The sequence below is a fragment of the Mus caroli genome, unplaced genomic scaffold (assembly GCF_978045245.1).
Source record: "Mus caroli unplaced genomic scaffold, Mus_caroli_1 scaffold_5, whole genome shotgun sequence".
In the NCBI taxonomy this organism is placed as follows: domain Eukaryota; kingdom Metazoa; phylum Chordata; class Mammalia; order Rodentia; family Muridae; genus Mus; species Mus caroli.
In genome coordinates, this window is record NW_028227260.1 from 153,804,975 (window position 1) to 153,829,415 (window position 24,441).

The window sequence follows — 24,441 nt, forward strand, 5'->3', positions numbered from 1 at the left end:
AGGATAGGTAAAATGATCTGAATTAAAAAGGAACTGCTGGGGACTCCATTCCCAGTTCAAATTAGACTACAAAGCTATAGTAGTAAAATCATGGCATTGGCACAGAACCAACCACATTGAACAAGGGAACTATTTATGGGGATTTTTAAAGTTGGATAGAGTGAATTTTGTACCATACCATGGTTGTGAACCTATGAAGACCAAGAGTTGGAAGGTTATGGCTTAAACGTGGTGTGTTCATGTAACATGCTGAGCAGAGGAAGAATTGTGACAGCATCTACAATCATGTGAGAGTCCAGGCTCTGGGAATGCCTGTTGGAGGTTATCTGGATTGCATAAAGTGACTTTGGAAGACCTACCTATCCTGCGTGGCACTATTCCTTGACTCTAATCTTGAACTCTACATAATGGAGAAAGTTATTGGAGTTCTTGCATTAAGGTGATCTCTTTCTACTGTAGGTATGATGTGACCAGCTTCTTCAACCTCCTGCCATGGAAGCCTAGAGACTCAAAGTCTGAGATAATTAAAACTGTTGCCCCTAAGGTGCTTTCATAAGGTCTTTTTTAAAAAAAATAAAATTACTGCAACAGGAAAAGAAACTAAGGCTGAGAAATTGATCAGGATACTATGATACAGCTCATATTTTGATAGCCAGATAATAGGTATCATGAAGGCCTATTTTCCATTTGTTATCTTGTTTATCCCTTTCAAAAATTTGATTCTTGGTATTTACCCTTACATCAATACATAAATATATTACATAAGTATATATACTTCTATGTAAATATATTGCATATGAAATTCACTTGCTTATATAAGATATGACATGAAATTTAAGCATAAGATAAATGTCTGTATGTGTGCATATATAGTTAGTTAGAGATAGTCAGCAGTAAATGTTTTCCGAACCCAAACTTAACACTATTTGGTTATTTGAAAGCCCACACAGACAGACAGTAATTTCAAATATTCCCTTTAACTAATTATTTACATCTTATAATAATGTCATAATGAATGCATTGGTTCACAACTTTTTCAACAATGGAATGATTTTATTTTGTCTCAATTTTAGCTAGGGCCAAATATACTTAACAAGTTCTTTGAGATGTTTTCACTTGCGAATATAGTCTCTTATTTCCATTCCAAGCTTGGATCTCGTTGGTAAATTTATATCCGAAGATTAGCTTGATTTAATTTGACAAATACTTTATTGGAGGTAAAAATTTTTCTTCAGAAATACATGGAAATAAGGTGATGGAGGGCAGCAGTCACTTCTGGTGATACTAGACTCCAAAGAATATTGAATTTGTTGTTGGTCTTCCTCACTGTAGTCATTACACAGCCTTCATATTAAAGGAGCCATTCGGTATTTGTAAAATGCTTACAGTCTAATGATTGTTAAGATTACTTGTTTTCTGCATTTCCTAGGTTTACAAAAAGGAAATTGCAGAATATACACATAGGGAAGGTTAGAACATCACTATCCAATTTCATTACAATTTGTTCCTCTTTATATTCAAAGGTGAGGATTTTATAACCTGTTGTTTTTCTGAAAGTTACTCTTTTGTTGGAATCAAAACACACCAAAGTTATTCTGAATATGACATTTCGGATATGGTTTTGGCAGGCAGAACCGTCACACGGCTGACACCGTTGCCTTAAAATTACACACTGCCTGGTAAAGGTCACACGTAAAGGAAAGCCAAGTCTTCCAACTGACCACTTCCAAGTATATCTACCATCTTTGGGGATCATTGTACCACACCTCATGGTGTATTCTTCAAGTTCTTGTTCATTGATAACTTGTGGTCCAGTTACCCCAGATTCTTGTGTTCGCAGCAAAGTCAGCCACTGTTGTTTGTAAATGGGTGACAACCATGCCATAGGTATTAGTCGATCTTGTTCAAGAATAGTTGTGGAAGTCAAGTCACAGATGATGTGCTGAAATCTCAGCTTTTTAAACACTGGTTGAAATATTAGTCCTTCTTCACTTTCAAGAAAACTGATGTTATCAACATATGCCATGTGGGTGGAAAGCCAGTTGTTTGCATGTTGTAAAAGCTGTTTCATGGTTCCATTCCAGCATGGATTAAGATAAAGGAACATCCATATTTTCAGTGTGTTATATACATCGATCTCCTTTTGCATGACTAATAAGTCAGAAGACAAGGCTAGAAGATACATCAACTTCATATCTACTTCCTTGTAAAGTGCCACACTTGGATGTACCATCAAATTGCAAAGCAGCCATTCAAAGCATCCAGTTTTTACAGCTTTTAATCTATAGGTTTCTGCTGCCAAATAATAGGAGCACACAGTGTTCCTGTTGATAGTTGCTTTCATGATTCCTTCACACTGCTGAATTACTCGATCCACCCGAAGTAGGCATGCTGCTGCCAAAACTTGAGGAACTTCCAGAGGTGTTATAGACAAATCTGCTTCCGTGTACAATGAACCAAAAACAAAGTGCAGAGACCGGGTATCAATATCCTCATTCTTAATGATCAGATTTATAACACCATGGTGTGCTTCTCTCCATGTACCTTTGAGAATGTTAGCAAAGTAGCCTGACTGACATAAAAATACTTTGTGTAAACACCATGTTCTTCCGAGAGCACGGATTGTAATGTCGCTATCATTCCCATCCAAAAATAAGTTTTGATAAGCATAATTAGATGAAATCTTAACCCTTTTCCAGTAGATGTAGTTGAGAACTTGATGTGGATACATTCCCTGGTTTTGAGATCCATAAACGTTAGAGCTTGTTGCCAACCCATCCGAACTGCTCCTCTTTCGCTTGCGACTGCCAGAAAGGCAGCCGGGTCCATCTATGGCTTCTGGCTGTGGCTCCACCAGAATGAAATCCCTGCATCTCAAGACCCTGCTGATTAAAAGCCCCATTGATGAAAATTCCTAGAATGGACTGTCGCAGAGGCTTCTTGGTTGAGGCATTGCTGTAGTCTGACAGTCCTGCCTAGACTACTCTGGGTTTCTCTACTACAGATTCTGATGTCACAAAGAAGGCTGGGCATTCTTCATTGTCCACATGTGCTTTGCCTGAGCACAGTCCCTGCCTCCTGATAGCAAGCCCTCCCTCTCCCTCCTCCCTCCCCTTCCTCCCTTAGAGGTCTGCCCCACCATCCTCCCATCTCCCTTCCTCTCTCTTCTTTTTCTCCCTTCCCTTATTCCTAAATTCCTTCTTCCTTTCCTTTTCCCATTCTGCTCCTCCTTTCCCCTCACCTCACCCTTCTCCCACTGTTTCTAAATGGGCCACACTATTTTGTTGAAGATGACCTCCATCAAACCTGAGAACCTAGTTCACCTAGTTCTTCAACCTTGCCAGCTGAATTTTCTTTTCCTTAAAGAGAACAACCAGGCCAATTCCATCCTGATGTGTGTTTAAGATTGTACATTTTCCAACCCTTGGCCCTGGACTATGAGAAAGCACTCAAATGTCTGTAGTATGGGAGATAATCAATTACTAAATGCTTTTAACAATATAAACAGTAAACATTGTTATTGCTAATTTTATTACTAGTTTCCAGAGAACTCTGGTGGAGTCAGCTTGTGAGGCAGAAATGACAAAAAGCTGCTCATGAGAAATGAATTTCTAGGACTCTCCTCCTGGAAGTCTGAAAATAGTCAGCTCTCCATTTTGGGTCAGTTTGACAGGCGAAAAGCCTGGAAGCTGTTCTTGAGGATAAGAGTTCCATGGAAATACCCCTCCCGGAGATTTTGCGTTTTCTCCTGACCAATAATAATCAAATTTCCACAGCATTAGTCTAATGTATAGATTCACGTGCACTCTATTTAGTATTACCTTAATGTAATGCCTTTTAAGATTGAATTCTAACATAGCTAAAGCCTTTTCCCAGTGTTCTTAGATTCCAGATAGCAGCAAGGAGTGTAACCTATTCAGTAACTAATTAAGCACTACCATAAAACAATTAAGCACTAGCCATTAATTCAGTTGTCTACAGAAAGTGTCTGAAATTCTCACTGAGATAAAAATTCTTATTACAGACTACATTCCATGCCAAGAGCAAATTAATATACTATACTGATAAATGGGAATTCTCCAGACATAGATAAGAATTAACAAGGCCTAAGAATTCCAAGGTTCATGACACTACTTTATTCCTGAAGCCAGGCAAGAGTTTATACCCCCCTATCCCAATTAACACTAAAGTGTGAATCCGAAGCAGGTGCTAACCTCTAAAGTAAACATAGTCCTTTTGAAGTCACTCCTCTTGCATCTGGAGGGATACTTATCCCTAGCGTAAACATTTATCTGGTTCCTGCAAATTCTTTTTGTAGTCACTCCTCTTGCACCTGGAAAACTTCAATGTACCGTATCTGTTATGTTTTACAATTTATGATATTCGCAGTAATATAATTAGTCTAAGCTCGACCAGAAAATTACATTCAGATTCAACACCTCTCTTGTGTGTGTGTGTGTCTGTCTGTCACTCCGTCCTAAGCTTTGCCCACCTACTCTAGAGAACCGTTTTATGCAGGCACTGGACCCAGAGGGTCTGCGGCAATTAGTCTCTTTTGATTGGGATTAATGACAAGTATTTCATGCAAGTAGTTGTATGCCTATGTCAACAATTTCTGTGTACGCTTTGCCTATTTATATATAGATTCAAAAATATATTGTTTTCTAAACGTTCCTTATTAATCCAGTTATTTGCTTAACATGCATATGTTTGCATGTTTTATTGTTTTGTTTTACTGATTTGCATTTAAGTATTAACTTTCTATGGACGCCTTACTGTTAATAAATTGCAATCTGTAAGAAGCCAAGTCAAATGTTTAAATATTTCTTTTTATTCCTCTGTGCTGGAAAACCATTCCCAGATCCTGGTCAGCAAAGTCTATCGAGGCAGAGCAAGGTAAACCAATGCCAGACACTCCTCTCACTGTCTGTTAAGTCACAGTTGTATTCTTTCTTAACACCACCTCTCCTCTTACAAGTCTGTCTTAACAAAACATCTTCTAACCTGTGTCTCCTTCTATAAAACATCCTCTCAACTGTGTCTACTTCAGCAAATCATGCTGTCACCCATGTGTTGGCCTCAGCCAAACCTTTCATGTGCATCTTCAGTAGCAAAATATCCTTTCACCAGTGTCTGCTTTAACAAAACATCATTTTACCTTTCTCTCCCAGAGAATCACCATATAACGTACCGGAATTTCCAAAGAAATCAGAAATCTCAACTTCATAATAGTTTTGGAGGTAATGAAAAGTCACATTCCTTAATTTGTTTGCTTTTAGTCATGCCTAGATGATATCACAAGAATAATCTCTGAGAAGAGTGAAGGTTTCACCACAATAAATGTTACTAGGAAGTATGATCCTGACAGTGTCAGTATCAGTATTGGCTTGCAGTTGCAACATGAGTCTTTTGCCCCACTCAAGGTCCACCTTTTTTGATAGATTCTTATATTGATTCTTTTTTCTCTAATAGGTTCCCAGAAATGCTTAAGTTGTGAAAGTTTTTGTCCTCTCATAAGCCCATTACTTGTACAATCATTAATAAAAATATTCTACCTATGAGGAAAATTTAAGCAGAGATAGGATAGAAAAGCTGGTGGCATGAGGGGATAAACAAAGCTAAGGATATAATTGAAAAGCCACATGGAAACTTACTGTTTATAATACAAGTGATAAAGTCTCAAAAGACACATTTAACAGGTAGATGGCCTGTATGTCTACATAATACTGATGTTGAAATCCAAGCCCCCCCCCAAAAAAAAATATCCCAATGCCAGGTATGAGATACTGCCATATGAAATTTTGTTCAGGAAGTCCCCAGAAATCTTGAAAATAAAACAGGTTCTTCACACTCTTTCTATTTGCCCACCATGAATATAGGATAAGACCCTGCTACAAAAGACAACCCACATGTTGCTTGCAAAATATAGGGAAATTGAGCTAGAATGGAGCTGAAAACTTCCTTCCACCTAGTTAGTTTCATAGTTCTGGACTTTGCTATACAGTATGCTGGCAGAGTAATGGCATCAACAGACTTACCTAGACATGACCCTTATGATGTACAATACCAATCTGCCAAGAAAGATGTGTCCAGCTACACAATAGTGGCATCACTGTTATAGGGATAGCCAGTGTATCTGTGATTGGATTTGAGGCCAGTTCCACAGGAGGATAGAAAGTGCCTTTGGCCCTAGGGGAGAATTTATTACTGTTGTTTATGCAAAGTCTCAAGGTGTGAAGCTCTCTTCTAAGTATCTATGTTGATATCCATGGTGAAATTCTACTTTAAGATTCATTCAGAGAAGCCTGTTTTGCAATAAACTACAGTGAGGAATAATATGCATAACTGCTCAAAGCATGATAAAAAAAGGTGGCTGAATGGTATTAATGTCTTTTTAAGGCATGAACACTCATGGATCATTCAGAGAAAAAAAAGGAGCAGAAAGTATATAAAATCTGGACCATAAAGAGGAGAGCTATGGAATCTGTTTTCTTCACTACAGGACCGCCAGGGCAGTCACGACTTCCCAACACTTGTGAGTATATGTAAAGTCTACCCATGACTAAAACCTCCCCACAGTAAATCATGGGACAGGGAGGGACCCATTCAACTTTTCCCTCCTTTGCTGAAATATTGGTGGATTATGAGGGAGAGAGAGTCATTACCTTCCATATATCCAGTGAGCCAGATCCAGTGTCCTGCATCTGGCCTCCAAGAAAGAGTTTTGAACTCATGTTCATACTTATAATCCTAGTTAAACTCTAGGATTCTCAAACACAAACAAACAAAACCAATGTCTGAAACAGAACTAGGAGGATGAAAAGGTTTGTAAAATTGGGTGGGAGTCTAGAAGTTCAGGGAGATTATAGTAATCTGAATATCATTTATACATGTACAGAATATCAATGTCACACTTCATGATGGAATTGAATGTCGTTTCATGGTTGCCTCAGGATTCCATACCCAAGAAGGAAGGCTAAAACTAAGCCTAAGGGCAGCAGAACTACTCATTGACAATAGTGATGACCTGGATGCTCATAGCTCTTGTCCATGGAGGAAGAGAATGCAGCAGTGGCCATCTCTTGCTGGAAGTCTAGGGCAACATAGCACAGCTTCTCTCTGATATTAGGAATGATTTTCTTCCCAGCTGTGTTGGTGAACTCTAGCCACACGTGATCATGAACTTCATGTGGTAGGCTGTCAGGTACAGGCCAGCTGGGTCCAGACACGGGATGGCACAAGGAGAGCAGAGCTCTCATAGATGTGCACATTGGGTGTGACCCCATCTCTGGACTCCATCAAAATCCCAGTGGTATGACCAGAGGCATAGAGGAACAGCAAGCCTGGATGGCTACTTACATGGTTGTGGTTTTATAAGTATCAAACATAATGTGTGTCATCTTTTCACAGTTGACCTTAGGGCTCTAGGGAGCATGGTAAGCAGCACAGTGTTCCCTTTGAGGACCAGATGCAGTTTCTTGTAGAATGTTTTGTGCCAGATCTTCTCCATATTGAACCAGTTGGTGACAATGTCATGATCTATGGGGTACTTCAGGATCAGGATGCCTCTCTTGCTCTGGGCCTCAGCACCCATAAAGGTGTCCTCCAGTCTCTTACCTACCGTGATGTCCTGGTGCCTAGGGAAAACCCAGAATGGAGGGGAAGATGGCCCTGGAGCATCATAACCAGAAAACCAGGCCAGAACCATTGTCAACAAGGAAGGCAGTTAAATCATCATCCAGAGAGAACTGGTGGTCAGTGTGGACCTTCAAGAGAGGAGGTGCTAGAAACCTGTGCTAGTGGGAGGTACAGACCAGACAGTCTTTATCCATGTTCTCTTTAGGGGAATCTAGGTTGTTTCTGGTTTCTGGCTCTTGTGAACAGAGCGGCAATGAGCACAGTTGAGCATATATCACTTGAGTAGAATGAAGTATCCTTTGGCTATGTGCCCAGGAGTGGTAAAACTCAATTTTCGGTAGATATTTTCTCATATTCCAGTGAAATGATCACACAGACTTTCATAGTACCTGTATAAGTTTTCACTCCCACCATCAATGAATGTGCCCCTTACTGTATCCCCAGCATGAGCTCTCCCTTGCATTGTTGATCTTAGCCATTCTGATAGGTGTAAAATGAAATCTCAAAGTAGTTCTAATTTGCATTTCCCAGATGGCTAATGATGTTGAACTTTTCTTTAAGTGTTTCTCAACCATTTGAGTTTCTTCATTGGAGAATTCTATTCAGATCTACATCCAATTTTTAAGATGGATGATTTGTTTTGCTTGACACCTTCAGTTCTTTATATAGTTTGCATATTAGTCCTCTATCAGATGTGGAGTTGGTGAAAATATTTTCCAATTCTGTAGGCTGCCTCCTTGATGGAGTGATAGTGACCTTTGCCTTACACAAGCCCTTTTGTTTCATGAGGTACCATTTATTAGTTGTTTTTGTTTTTGTTTTAAATCTCACTTCCTGACTTAAAGGTGCTCTGTTTAGAAAGTCTTCTGTGCCAATGAGTTCAAGGCTATTTACCACTTTCTCTTTTGTCACATCAGTGTCTCTGGTTTTATGTTTAGGTCTTTGATTTTCGTGTGTGTGTGTGTGTGTGTGTGTGTGTGCGTGTGTGTGTGTTTTGTTTGTTTGTTTGTTTTGTGCCGGATGCTAAGTGGATCTACTTGCATTTCTTTGACCAGCACCATTTGCCAGAGTTGTTCTTTTTGCATCGTGTATTGTATTTCTGACTTTTTTTTATCAAAAAGAAGGTGCCCATAATTGTAACGATTTCTCTATGTCTACAATTATGTTACATGTTCAATAAATCTGTCTGGTTTTGTGTCAATATAATTTTGCTTTTATTATTCTAGATGCAAAACCAGAATCCATATGTCTTCAGTATGCAAGAAATTCTTCCTCTGTATTATAACTTGAAATCAGGGATTGTGATACCTCCAGCAGTTCTTTTGTTGTTTGGAATTGTTTTAGCTCTATTGGAATTTTGGTGTTTCCATTTGAAGATGAGATTTGTACTTCCAATATCTGTGAAAATTTTGTGTTGGAATTTTGATGTGAAATCTACACTGAATCTGTAGATTGCTTTGGCAGGATGTTAATTTTTAGTATGCTATTTTTTTTGATCCACGAATATGGGAGATCTTATCATATTATGATATCTTCTTCAATTTCATTCTAGTTGTCCTTAAAACACATGTGGTCTGTATCTATAATAATTGTCTATTTCTTTTAGATATTTCCAATTTGGTGGAGTCCAGATTTTTCAAATATATTCTTACGGTTATTTGGATTTTCTCAGTGTCTGTTCGATTTATTTCATTTTGATGTACTCTCTGCCTGTTTGTTAGTTATTTTGGATAAAGATTTGTTGATATTACTGATTTTCTAAATGAACACTTTGTTTCATTGATTCTTTCTATTGTGCTCTTTCCTTAAACATAAATGATTTTGAAAGATCCTGTCAGAATGTAAAAGGTCACAGAAGCCCTGAAATTGGCAAAATAGATTTTATTGTTAGTAGAAGTAGCTTCACTGATTTAGAAAAATAGAGGTGCAGAATGCTCTGGCCGCTCCTTGAACCCGTGTGTCTGCCAATGTTCTGACCAGGTGTGTGCCCATTGCTGCACCTCACTGCCAGGTGTTTGTGATATTGGTTGCTGGGAAAGAGTTGGGAAATCTCCCCAGCAACCATAGTCGGAGCCAATCCGGAGTGCTGCTCCTTCATTGGACTCTTTCCTTGTTTTCCTCCCATACCCATTTCTTGAGGAATCAATCATTTTAGAATAGACACTGTTTAGATCTGGAAATCCCCTACCCCCCCATTCTCTTTTCCCCCCTGAGGGCCTCTAAACACTGTGTCTTCTTTCCCCTCGAGGTCTACTCCTCTACCCCTGGGTGGGGTATGAGTTGTCCCCAGAGCTCTGGCTTTCCCAGAATAAAGCCTCATGTGGTTTGCATCAAGTTTTGTCTATTGTGAGTTCTTGGGTGTCCACTATTGTCCTGAGGCCTGAGCGAGGGGCTCCTCTCAGAGTCTTTCAATTTCAACCTGAATTTGATTATGTCTAACCATCTAATCTTTTGTTTTGTTTTGTTTTGTTATTACAAATTTTTATTTGATATTTTTTCATTTTTATTTCAAATGCTATCCTGAAAGTCCCCTATACCCTCCCCCTGCCCTGCTCTCCAACCCACCCACTCCCACTTCCTGGCCCTAGTATTCCCCTGTACTGGGGCATATACTCTTTGCAAGACCAAGGACCTCTCCTCCCAATGATAGCCTACTAGGCCATCTTCTGCTGCATATGCAGCTAGAGACACAAGCTCAGGGGGTACTGGTTAGTTCATATGGCTGTTCCTCCAATAGGATTACAGACCCCTTCAGCTCCTTCGGTACTTTCTCTAGCTCCTCCACTAAGGGCCCTGTGTTCCATCCAATAGATGACTCTAAGCATCCACTTCTATATTTGCCAGGTACTGGCATAATCTCACAAGAGACAGCCACATCAGGGTCATGTCAGCAAAATCTTGCTGGCATTTTCAATAGGGTCTGTGTTCAGTAGCTGAATATGTTATGGATCCCCAGGTGGGACAGACTCTGATGGTCCTTCCTTCCATCTCAGCTCCAAACTTTATCTCTGTAATACCTTCCATGGGTATTTTGTTCCCCATTCTAAGGAGTGACGAAGTATCCATACTTTGGTCTTCCTTGGTCTTGAGTTTCAGGTGTTTTGCAAATTGTATCCTGGGTATTCTAAGTATCTGGGATAATATCCACTAATCAGTGAGTGCATATCATGTGAGTTCTTTTGTGATTGGGTTCTCAGACTCAGGATGTTATCCTCCAGATCCATCCATTTGCCTAAGAATTTTATAAATTTGTTGTTTTTAATAGCTGAGTAGTACTCCATTGTGTAAATGTACCATATTATCTGTATCCATTCCTCTCGGTTCTTTCCAGCTTCTGGCTATTATAAATAAGGCTGCGATGAATATAGTGGACCATGTGTTCTTATTACCACTTGGAACATCTTCTGAGTTTATGCCCAGGAGAGGGATTGCTGGATCTTGTGGTAGTACTATGCCCAATTGTCTGAGGAACTGCCACACTGATTTCCAGAGTGGTTATACCAGTTTGCAATCTCACCAGCAATGGAGGAGTGTTCCTCTCTCCACATCCTCGCCAACATCTGCTGTCAACTGAATTTTTGATCTTAGACATTCTGATTAATGTGAGGTTGAATCTCAGGGTTGTTTTGATTTGCATTTTCCTGATCATTAAGGATGCTGTACATTTTTTTTCAGGTGATTCTCAGCGATTTGTTATTCCTCAGTTGAGAATTCTTTGTTTAGGTATGTGCCCCATTTTTTATTGGAGATATTTGATTTCTCTGGAGTCCATCTTTTTGAGATATGAGACCCTATCAGATTTATGGTTGGTAAAGATCCTTTTCCAATCTGTTGTCAGCCTTTTTGTCTTATTGGTAGTGTCTTTTTTCTTATAGAAGCTTTGCAATTTTATGAGGTCCCATTTGGGGATTCTTGAACTTTTTTTTTCTTTTCTTTTTTTATTGGACATTTTCTTCATTTACATTGCAAATGCTATCCCAAAAGTCCCCTATACCCTCCCCCTGCCCTGCTCCCCTACACCCTCACTCCCACTTCTTGGCCCTGGCTTTCCCCTGTACTGGAGCATATAAAGTTTGCTAGACCAAGGGACCTGTCTTCCCAATTATGGACGACTAGGCCATCTTCTGCTACATATGCAGCTACAGAAAGGAGTTCTGGGGGTACTGATTAGTTCATCTTGTTGTTCTACCTATAGGGTTGCAGACCCCTTCAACTCTTGGGTACTTTCTCTAGCTCTGATACTGGGGGCCCTGTGTTCCATCCAATAAATGACTTTGAGCATCCACTTCTGTATTTGCCAGGCACTGGCAAAGCCTCACAGGAGACAGCTATATCAGGGTCCTTTCAGCAAAATCTTACTGGCATATGCAATAGTGTCTGCATTTGGTGGCTGATTATGGGATCAACCCCTGGGTGGGGCAGTCTCTTGATGGTCCATCCTAGCTCTATACTTTCTCTCTGCAACTCCTTCCATGGATATTTTATTCCCTATTCTAGAGAGGAATGAAGTATTGACGAGTTGGTCTTCCTTCTTGATTTTCTTGTGTTTTGGAAGTTCTATCTTGTGTATTCTAGGTTTCTGGACTAATATCCACTTATCAGTGTGTGCATATCTAGTGACTTCTTTTGTGATTGGGTTGCCTCACTCAGGATGATATCCTCCAGATATGACCAGTTACCCAAGAATTTCATAAATTCATTGTTTTTTTTGAATATTTTTATTAGGCATTTTCCTCATTTACATTTCCAATGCTATCCCAAAAGTCCCCCATACCCTACCCCCCAAACCCCTACCCACCCACTCCCACTTTTTGGCCCTGGCATTCCCCTGTACTGAGGCATATATAGTTTGCACGACCAATAGGCCTCTCTTTCCACTGATGGCCTACTACACCATCTTTTGATACATATGCAGATAGAGACAAGAGCTCCTGGGGACTGGTTAGTTCATATTGTTGTTCCAACTATAGGGTTGCAGATCCCTTTAGCTCTTTGGGTATTTTCTCTAGCTCCTCCATTGGGGGCCCTGTGATCCATCCAATAGTTGACTGTGAGCATCCACTTCTCTGTTTGCCAGGCCCCGGCATAGTCTCACAAGAGAGAGCTATATCAGGGTGCTTTTAGCAAATCTTGCTGATGTATGTGATGGTGTCATCGTTTGGAGGCTGATTATGGGATAGACCCCCAGGTTCGGGAGTCTCTAGATGGTCCATCCTTTCGTCTCAGCTCCAAACTTTGTCTCTGAAACTCCTTCCATGGGTGTTTTGTTCCAAATTCTAAGAAGGGGCAAAGTGACCACACTTTGGTCTTTGTTCTTCTTGAGTTTCATGCATTTTGCAACTGCTAACTTGGGTATTCTAAGTTTCTGGGTTAATATCCACTGATCAGTGAGTACATATCATGTGAGTTGTTTTGTGATTGGGTTACCTTGCTCAGGATGATACCGTCTAGGTCCATCCATTTGCCTAGGAATTTCGTAATTTCATTCTTTTTTAATGGCATAGTAGTAATCCACTGTGTAAGTGTACCACATTTTCTGTATCCATTCCTCTGTTGAGGGGCATCTGGGTTCTTTCCTGCTTCTTGCTATTATAAATAAGGCTGCTATTATCGTAGTGGAGCATGTGTCCTTATGACCAGTTGGAACAACTGCTGGATATATGCCCAGGAGATGGCTACAAGTCTCAGAAACTGGTTGTTGGGCTTAATGTAGATCTGGCAAATTGGTCAAGGGCATGGATGTGGTACCTTTGACAAGGATGAGGAATATTTTGTTATTAATGACTTAGTGGAGGTGATACAGAAGATACCCATGTTTGGTTGGAGTTAAGGAAAATCATGGGTGAAGACACATTTCTGTGAGACTAGGCTGGGTATATGGAACCAATTCAAGACAGGGGTAGCAAGTGGCATGTTGGTGTTGGGAAAGAAAGAAATTATGGATTGTTGTAGGTATGAACATTTCTTATGGAAACAGAAAATTTTCTTATAGCTACATATCAGGCAACAGAAGGAAAACTGGGACTGAATAACAGAGCATGGGGCTCATGAAAACAATGGAGAAGGATGTGATCAGTCTGAATATGGAGTAGGTAGTTTCTAGTCACATGGAAACACAGAAGCTAGACCCTGGAAGAGAATGTTGGAATGGCATGATAGAGGCAGGGAAGAATCTGTCTGTGAATAGTTAGAGGTAAATTAAGTACTTGAAGAAGCCTAGGGCTTGGCTGCAACAGAGGCAGCATTGGTCAGAGTATTCAGGATGAAATATGTGAACCATTCAGAAGCCTAGATGTCAGTTGCTGCCCAGGTAGGAATGGACAGAATAGTCCAAGACTCTGATAGAGGAATCATGGCTAGATATGCCAAGTGAGGAGAAGGCTTGGGTGCTGAGGTCTGTCAGGGGTACTCAACAGGATAGAACCTGGAAGAGGATAAGGGAAGTTGGGGTATGAACTGGAGTGGTGGAGGCAAGTGCAAAACAGCCCTGACGGAGGTTGCAGATAGGGCTATCCTGGCTGAATCCTAAAGTTTATCTGAGGTGCAAGCAGTGGTGGTTGGATTAAGTCAGGGCAAAACATGTGGGATTCTCTGGAAACCTAAATATATGCTGCAGCTCAGACAAGATGACCAGACTAGTCCAGGGTTCTAGTTATGGGACCAGGGCTAGATCTGACAGGTTAACAAAATGCTTCAGTGGGCAAGTCAATAGAACCAACCAGACTCAACTATGAATGCCTTGGGAGTTGAGTACCTAGTGGGGTTGTAGAGGCATCCGAGAAGGGACATGTGGATTTTTGCAGTAAAGGCTGGTGATCAGGTCTTGACAGCTAGGCCTGGGCAGGGGATGTGGGAACCATGGTAGACTATGGTGAATGATGTGGGGAGTCTTTGTAACTAATGGGTTGGTGGAAGCAGGGCAGAAGGGACATCAGAGTGGTTGTAGGTGGGGTCTCCAGGAAGAATTCTATAATATAAATGTAGCTAGCACTGGTGATGGGTGTTTAGCCTAGGCTATGGCAGGGCATGTAGGACACAGGCTAGACCATAGAGGAAGGTATGGTAACCCTTGTAGCCACCTTGTTAGGTAGAGTTCACATAGAAGGGATAAGGCTAGACTAAACAGGAGAATGTGGGAAGTCCAGGTAGAGAGTGGCATGTTGAAGGTAGTACAAAGTGTGTGGGGGGGGATGGATAGTTGCAGGTATGGTTCTTAGGCAGCTGTCCTTTGACTGAAGTACCGATAGGGATGAGTAGCCTAGATTGTGGCATAGGGTGTGATTCCAATTCTAGATTGTTGAGGAGGACATGGTGAGCTTTTAACTCACCTGGGATGATAGGAGTCACACAGAAGATATTAGGCTAGACCCTACATGGGTATGTGTAAAGTATAGGGACATAGGAACATGTTAGTGATGGCTCAGATATGGTCAGGGGGCTGTTGCAGATATGTTGATTCCGAGTGGAATCATAGAGCTTCACTACAGCATAGGCAACATGGGGCAGACTAGACACACTGTTGAAAACATCAGGATTCTGGGTTCTGGGTGGGTTGATGGGCTACACCAAAGTTATCAGACTACATCTGGGAGGAGGATGTTGGATGTCTGTGTACTGAGTGTCATGATGGAAACGGAGCAGATTGTGACTGCTGACTTCCTGGCAGAAGCATAGGTCTTGGCTGCAACCTCGGTCGTGTTGGTCAGAATACCCAGGGACAATTATGTGGACCCTGCAGAAGCCTAGATGTGTGAAGATGACTACACTATGTTGGCAAGATTTGTTCATGGTCTTGGTTGTCTGAGGAAGACTAGATCTTGTAGGTCCGGAAGAGGCTTGGATTGTTGTGGTTAGGACTCTCTACAACATTAGGACTTGGAAGAGAACATGGGAAGTGTGGTTACGAACTAGAGTGGCCAAGGTGATGCAAAAGGGAACTGTGGATGGTTTCAATAAGGGCTGGTTTTGGAGGAAACCTAGAACTTGGATTCATCATGGGCAAGGGTGGTGAGACTCAGTTATGGCACAGTTTATGGGGGCACAGGCTAGAGCCTGGAGGAGTTTTGGAGAGTTTGAATACAAAGAGGGGTGGTAAAGACAACACAAATGGTCTGTGAGTGGTAGAAGTTATCGTGGTCCAAGCAGAAGCCTAAAGCTTGGTTATAACACAAGCTGTGTTCAGACAAGGTTGTCATAGGTTTGTGATCCTAGGCTAGTCTCATGTGAAGAACTTAGGAAGTCTGGGTACTAAATATGTTAATGAAAGTTACACAGAAAGTGTCTAGCTAGACTCTGGGGGAGTATCTGTGATGTCTGGGGAAAGAGTGGCATGAGGGAGGCAGAGCAGTGGAGGCATACATTTTTTGCAACCTACTTTTAGTAAGGGTTCAGCCTCTTCTCTAATTCACCATTCAGCAGAGTTAGTAGAAGAGAAAAGTTATTAGAAGAGGAGGGGTAGTGTACATGATTAGCAATAGTTCTTTGGAGGTGAGCTTTTCTTTGGCAGCAGTTTAGTTCCCTAGCAAACACCAAATACAAATCATCAGTATCAGACCAGTCCTCTAGGCAGGTAGACAATAGGCACAAACCAGCAGCTATAGTCCAGACCTTTTAGCAATCAGACAACAGGCAGCTGTAGTTCAGTCCTAAAGAAACCACCAGGCTCACCAACAGGCTTAAAGTGAGGATGTAGAAGTGGCAAGCTGCTGCAGGAAACTCAGGAACAGTTCTCAGACTTTAGTATCTCAGTGGCAGTATTATCACAAGTTGAGCTCATCAATTCTATGTAAGGTGAACCAATACATGTGTGTCTTTAGCAAAGAATAATGAGGCAGAGCAAACCAAAACAAAGCTGAGTTCTCATCTCCCACTTTCTGTAGGGTCAAATTTATACTCCTTCATAAAATGCTTTCATGAAACTGCTGTATCCAAATATCTGTGGGGAGCAGGTGTGGCAGCAGTCTCAAGAAGGCGCCAGAGACTGCAGCTAAGTCGTATGACTTGCACCTTACTTCCTCATATAAACCACAAATATTGTGAGAGCTGCGCAGGTGTACCAGGTTACTGGCGAAGCCATTTTGATGGAGATATGCCCCTGCTGCCCTGATTAGCTGAAGCTGCGTACATGGTGAGGTGATGTGGCCTGCTGTGAGTGGATGGGAACTGATAGTATATAAGAGTGAGAAGCCCAGGGCTCGGGATCTTTCACCTACACAGTCAATGCTCTCCCAATAAACGTGTGCAGAAGGATCCTATTGTGGTGTCTTTCTTGCTGGCGAGTCAGGCGTCCCACAAATATCCTTTTACCTGTGTCTGCTTCAGGAAAACAGTCTTTCATGTGTTTGCTTTAGCAAAACATGCTTTCACCTTTGTGTCCCAGCTAAACATCATTTGGCATAACTAAATTTCCAAAGAACTAGAAGTTTCCACTTTGGGGCAGAAAGTGTCTCAGTGTAATTGGAGGTATGGAAGGTATAGAGCTTGGCTGCCTCAAAATCCAGGAGTTGTCACACTAGGCTATGACAATGGATGTGTGACATTGGCTAGATCTAATGGTGTTCAGAATATTGTGGATACTAGAGTCAAGAGAACTCACTGGGATCAACTCTGGATGAGGACTTGGGAAGTCTGAGTAACTACTGGTGTGGTGGATCCTCCTCCAAAGAGTCCTGTGAATGATTGCATGTAGAGCAGTTCATGGTAGAGGCCTAGAGCTTGGCTGTATGGCAATAATGTGTGGATAGGGTATGATGGAGCTAGGGATGTAGAACCCATAATAGAATATGGACATTAGCACAGTGAGTCTGTGTATATAGTAGGATGATGGAAACATTGTAGAAGGTGTCTATGAGTAGATGCAGATAGAATAAGTCCTGGTAGAATCTGAGAGATGGGCTGCATCATGCTCAGCATTGATCAGAGTCCTAAGGGGTAAATTATAGGGACCCTGCCGAAACCTAGAGGTCAGGTGTTCCCCAGACTTGGAGAGCCAGATTAGTTCATGGCCCTGGTTATGGGATCAAGGTTAGATCCAGTGGTAGAGAAAAGGCTTTGGTGTTGAAGTTATGGCTACTTGCCACATTAGAACCTGGAAGAAGACATGGGAAGTTGGGGTAACTACTGGAGTGGTGGAGGCAAGGCAAAGAGCACCTAGAGAGTATTTCAGGAAGTGCCACCCTGGCTAAAGACCAGAGCTTGTCTGAGGCACAGGCTATGGTGGACTAAGCCAGCACAAGGTTTAAGGAAATGGCTTTAATGGGGAAGTCCATGAAACTAACAAGGCTTCACAAGGAGGAGAACTTGGAATTCTGAATACCCAGTGGTGTGGTTGAAGCATACCAGAAGGATGGTTGCAGTAAGAGTTGGTTCTGGTGGAGACCTAGAACTTGCCTTAAACACTGGCAAGGGTGATTAGATAAGAGTTTGGCAGGGTTTGTGGGAACCAGGCAAGATGTTGGAGGAAGTCTTTGGGACAGTAAATAAATAGCAAGATAGTAGAAGCGTCACAAGAGTGACCTGTGAGTGGTTGCAGTTAGTGGGGTCCAGACAGAAGCCTTGGACTTGGATGAAACATAGGCTTTGCTTAGACTAGGGTGTGGCAGAACCTGTGCTTCTCAGGCTAATCCCAGGAAGCAGATTTGGGGAGTTTTGGTACTGAATATGTTAAAGAGGATGACACAGAAAGCTAGATCTTCTGTTATTATGCTTTGAAGGGCTGGATTCGTGGAAAGCTAATGTGTGAATTTGTTTCTGTTGTGGAATATTTTGGTTTATCCATCTACGGTAATTGAAAGTTTGGCTGGGTATTAGCCTGGGCTGGCATTTGTGTTCTCTTAGTGTCTGTATAACATCTGTTCAGGATCTTCTGGCTTTCATAATCTCTGGTGAAAAATCTGGTGTAATTCTGATAGGCTTGCCTTTATATGTTACTTGACCTTTTTCCATTGTTTCTTTTAATATTAATATTTAATATTAATAATGTGGCTCAGAGATAAACAAAGAATTCTCATCTGAGGAATACCGAATAGCTGAGAAGCACCTGAAAAAATGTTCAACATCCTTAATCATCAGGGAAATGCAAATCAAAACAACCCTGAGATTCCACCTCACACCAGTCAGAATAGTTAAGATCAAAAATTCAGGTGACAGCAGATGCTGGCGAGGATGTGGAGAAAGAAAAACACTTCTCCATTGTTGGTGGGATTACAAGCTTGTACAACCACTCTAGAAATCAGTCAGGCGGTTCCTCAGAAAATTGGACATAGTACTACCGGAGGATCCCGCAATACCTCTCCTGGGAAGATGTTCCAACTGGTAAGAAGGACACATGCTCCACTATGTTCATAGCAGCCTTATTTATAATAGCCAAAAACTGGAAAGAACCCAAATGATATGTACTCTCTGATAAGTGGATATTAGCCCAGAAACTTAGAATACCCAAGATATAAGATACAATTTGTGAAACACATGAAACTCAAGAAGAATAAAGACCAAAGTGTGGAAAGTTTCCCCTTCATAGAATTGGGAACAAAATACCCATGGAAGGAGTTACAGAGACAAAGTTTGGAGCTGAGACAAAATGATGGACCATCTTGAGACTGCCGTATCCAGAGATGCATCCCATAATCAGCTTCCAAATGCTGACACCATTGCATACACTAGCAAGATTTTGCCAAAAGGACACTGATATAGCTGTCTCTTGTAAGACTATGTCGGGGTCTAGCAAACACAGAATTGGATGCTCACAGTCATCTATTGGATCCATTACAAGTCCCCCAACGGAGGAGCTAGAGAAAGTACCCAAGGAGCTAAAGGGATCTGCAACCCTATTGGTAGAACAACATTATGAACTAACCAGTACCCCAGAGCTCTTGACTCTATCTGCATATGTATCAAAAGATGGCCTACTTGGCAATCAGTGGTAAGAGAGGCCTATTGGTCGTGCAAACTTTATATGCCTCAGTACAGGGGAACACCAGGGCCAAGAAGTGGGAGTGGGTGGGTGGGGGAGTGGGTGGGCGAGCATGTGGGGGACTTTTGGGATAGCATTGGAAATGTAAATGAAATAAATAGCTAATTTTAAAAAAAGAAGAGAAAAAAAAGAATATAAAAGAATGCTATGAAAAAAACGCTAGATCTTGTGCTTTTCGGAATGATTTGGAAAAGGAAGTCAAGAAAACTCATCAGGCTTGACACTGGATGAAGTTTTGGGAAATCTGGGTGTTACTGGTGTGGTGGAGCATGCTAAAAAGAGACCTATGGAAGTTTCCATGTATGGCCGTTCCTCTGTCAAAGGTCTAGAGTTTGGCTGTGTGGCAGTTGGGTCTGCTCAGAACAGGCTAAGACATTGGATGTGGGACCCATAATAGACCACAGAGAGTGACATGGAGAGTCTGTGGTCCTTGTAGAAGTGGAAGACAGTTCAGAAGGAACATGTGAGTGGTTTAGTAGAGGGTTGAAACCTAAAGTTTAACTGAAGAACAAGTGATGGTGCCCAGCCTAGGCCATGACACAGGATATGGAACCCAGGCTACACCCTGGAGTTTGGTCACTGGTTTGATGGGGTGGGGCATATAGAAGGGATAAGGCTAGACCCAACACTGAGATGTGGTAAATCCTTGTACAGAGTGGTCTGTTGTAGCCTGTGTGTGGTTACTGGTTGGATATCCAGACAGAAACCTATAGCTTGACTGTAAGGCAGGTATTGATGGTGGTTAGCCTAGGCTGTATCATTTATGTTAGACTTTGGAACAGTACTTAGTTATTGCACAGGTTGCTGGATCTATATAAATACGATAATGCTAGTCCCTGTAGGAGGATGTGAGAATTCTGTGTACTGAGTGTCATGTTGGAGGTCATGAAAAAAATAGATTATGGATTATTGCATGTATAACAAGTCCTGGTGGAAGCATGGAGTTTGGTTACAGATAAGGGGCATTAGGGTACAATAGACCTGGGCAAATACTGTGAAGCTCATGTTAGACACTGGAAGAAGAACTGGGAAGTCTGGGCAATGAGTGGCATGTTGAGGGGCATGGTAGAAGGTGTCTGGGGGTGCTTGCCTGTAGGGTAGGTCTTGGAAAAAGCCTAAATCTTGCAGTATTAGTCAAAATCCTCAGGAAAAATTATGTATATCCTGCTGAAGCCTAATATTTAGCTGCTGTGCAGGGAAATTTTGACAGACTAGTCCATGTCCCTAGTTGTAGGATCAAGGCTAGATCTGGTAGTAGGTAAAAGGCTTGGATGTTAAGGATAGGGCTACTGACCATATTAGGACCTGGAAGAGGACATAGAAAGTAGGGGTACCAACTGTAGTGGTGAAGGCAAATGCAAGTCAGACCTGAAGGAGGTTGAAGGTGCACCCATCCTGGCTGAAATCTAAAGATTACCTGATGTGGGAAGCCGTGATAACATTTGCCGTCACTAGATGGTGCTAAAACTCCATTGTGCGCATGTGCAGGAGCAAAAGGCCCACCAAAGTCACCAGTCCACTTCCCAAGACACAAGTCCATCCCCTGGGGCATTAACCAATCCCTGGGATGTATGAGACCCTGGGTGATGCTATCAGCCTTAGTTAAGACAGGTCACATTAGGGTATTTAAGCCTCACACGTTTCTGAGCCTTCTTTGTTCTACCTCACGATTATGAATAAAGTGTAACCACAGAAAGGTCTTGTGTTCTGTGCATGTTTTTCGCGGGCGAGAAACAAAAGCGCAGGACATATTGGTGCTGAAATCTCGGGAAAAAACACCTACCCATCGCGCAGCGCCAGAGGAGAACCCCCTGATCAAGCTGGGAAGACTGGAACCATGGTGGAAGGTAAGCTCCAAGAGACATGCTTGGCTTTAATCTCTCTAATCCCTACCCTTAAGGCAGCAAAGCTTTTGTTCTTGTCCTGGCTGTGTTAACCCTATACCTCCCGGTGTTATCTTACGTTCACCAGAGGTGGTGCTGAATTTTGACTGCTGCTAGGCACTGTTAGACAGACGTACATGAGCCGCAGTGCTTGTCCTGTACTTAAGCCTCTCCTGTACATAAAGGAGCAGTATGGGAACTTCACATTCTGTGATCACAGCGCTGCAGTCTGTCTTAAAGCAGTGTGAGATAAAAATCTCTACAAGAACCTTACAGACATTCATCAAGGAAATTGACCGTATAGCACCTTGGTACGCGTGTTCAGGGTCATTAACCCCTACCTCTTGGGAGAAATTAAAGGGAGACCTAGTTAAGGAACAACAGAATGGGAAATTAAAGTTAGGGACTATGGCATTATGGAAACTGGTGAAATCGTGCCTGGAGGATGAGAGGTGTCGTCCAGAAATAATAACAGTACAAGGGATATTAGAAGAATTATAAGACAGTATGCCAGAAATGGAGCAGGACCATAGGTTAAGAGCTCAACAAAGGAAATGTGCACATGAAAAGCAAAGCCCTTCCAAAGACCTTGGATCCGAGGAAGTGAAAGATTTGGGAATAAATTCCCAGGGAGAGAAAAAAGATAAGGAGAAAGTTCAGGAAAAGAAAAGCCTTTATCCGGTAAAGGAACTAGAGGCTTTGAAGCTTGATAGATTAAAAACAGAAGAGCTTAGCTCCTCTGAGGAAGAGGAGTTAGAATGTGAGGCAGCTCACTATAAAAAAGAAAGATACCATCCAGATGAAAGGCGAGTGAAAAAATCAGAGAAAAAATTAAAAGTTACTGGGGACACAGAGCAGGCCGCCTCTAGGCCTTCTGGTCTCAATACTTCTTCACCTTATGTGGAGAATTTTTCTGATTCTTTTCTCTCTAGGGAGGAAAAGAAAAAACTATATCAGACATTCCCTGTCTTTGAAGTTGCTGATGGAGGACGCGTACACGCACCTGTGGAGTATATTCAGATAAAAGAACTTGCTGAGTCTGTACGTAATTACGGAGTTAGTGCCAATTTTACCATATCTCAAGTTGAAAGATTTATGATCTTGGCCATGACTCCAGGAGACTGGCAGACAACAGTGAAGGCTGCACTCCCTAATATGGGGCAGTACATGGAATGGAAGGCGCTGTGGTATGATGCTTCTCAGGCGCAGGCAAAAGTTAATGCCACTGCTGAAGGTGATCAGAGAAATTGGACATTTGAATTGTTAACAGGACAAGGGCAGTATGTTAATAATCAGCCGAATTATGATTGGGGAGCATACAATCAAATCTCCGCTGCTGCCATTAAGGCGTGGAAAGCACCTTCCAGAAAGGGAGAGGCTGGAGGATACTTGACAAAACTCATACAAAATCCCCAGGTGTCATTCTCAGACTTTGTAGCTAGGATGACAGAGGTAGCAGGCAGAATCTTTGGAGACCCTGAACAGGCAATGCCTTTAGTGGAACAGTTGATTTATGAGCAATCCACACAGGAATGCAGAGCAGCGATTACACCCAGAAAGAGTAAAGGACTGCAGGACTGGTTAAGGGTATGTCGTGAGCTTGGAGGCCCCTTAACTAATGCAGGGCTAGCAGCTGCCATCCTACAGAGCCAAAGGTGTTCAGATACCAGTAATCACAAAGTCTGCTATAACTGTGGCAAACCAGGACAAATAAGAAGGGACTGCCAGGCCCCCGTAAAAAAGAAAGTGCTAGTACCGTGTACTAGGTGTGGGAAAGGCTATCATCAAGCCAGTGAATGTCGTTCAATTAGAGACATCAAAGGCAGACTTATTCAGTCTGGACCTCCTCAGGCGAAAGAAGTGAAGACAATTCAAAAAACGAGTTTCTGGGCCCCAGGTCTCAGGGTCCCAAAAAATATGGGATCCCAGCTCACAACAGATAGACACTACAGTCCACAGAGCTGCAGAAGTTTCAGCAGGAGTGGATCTCCGTTCCACAATTCGATTCATGCTGACACCCCCAATGGGGATGCAGCCCATTCCCACTGACTACAAAGGGCCTCTGCCATCCGGGAGTGTTGGCCTAATACTGGGCCAGGCCTCCTTGGCTTTACAAGGCCTCATCGTTCACCCTGGAGTTGTAAATTAAGACTATGAGGGGGAACTTCAAATTCTTTGTTCCTGCCCTCAAGGTGTCTTTTCTATATCACAAGGAGAAAAAAAATAGCTCAGCTAATAATCTTGTCAAGACTACATGGCTACTCCCCCTCCTCTGGTGTCCTTCAAGCTGCTAGAGAGATTGGCTCTACTGGTAATGATTCTGCTTACTTAATAATGCCTCTTGATTCCAGGCCATCCTTAGAGTTAGTTATAGAAGGGAAACAATTTAAAGGGATTCTAGATACAGGAGCAGATAAAAGTATCATCTCTTCCCACTGGTGGCCAAAAGCTTGGCCTGTTACTCAGTCATCACATTCTTTACAAGGGTTAGGCTACCAGTCCTGCCCCACTATCAGCTCTCATGCGTTGAGCTGGCAGGCGCCTGAAGGTCAAACGGGAAGATTTACTCCATATGTCTTACCACTCCCAGTTGATCTTTGGGGGAGAGACATCTTACAGGCAATGGGAATAACCTTGAATAATGAATACTCACCACAAGCTGTTCAAATGATGAAGAAAATGGGCTATAAAGAGGGAAAGGGATTAGGGAAAAGAGAGCAGGGTAGACTTGAACCTATCCCTCAAGAGGGTAATAAGGGAAGACAAGGCTTGGGTTTTTTCTAGGATCAGCTGTTGAGGGTTCCATGCCCATACCATGGCTTACAGAGGAAGTTGTATGGGTTCCTCAATGGCATCTATCCTCTGAAAAATTAGAAACAGCCACAAAACTGGTCTCTGAACAGCTACGCTTACGTCATTTAGAGCCCTCTACCTCACCCTGGAATACAC

At 42.1% G+C, this 24,441-nt stretch overlaps 1 protein-coding gene across 1 annotated transcript; it reads right to left on the reverse strand.

Annotated features, from left to right (window-relative positions):
- Positions 1-1,068: 1,068 nt before the first annotated feature.
- On the reverse strand, positions 1,069-2,961 carry LOC110288700 (germ cell-less protein-like 2). The gene has a single exon (XM_021154978.1). The coding sequence runs from the start codon at positions 2,900-2,902 to the stop codon at positions 1,406-1,408; it is 1,497 nt and encodes a 498-aa protein (XP_021010637.1). The 5' UTR covers positions 2,903-2,961; the 3' UTR covers positions 1,069-1,405.
- Positions 2,962-24,441: the final 21,480 nt, after the last annotated feature.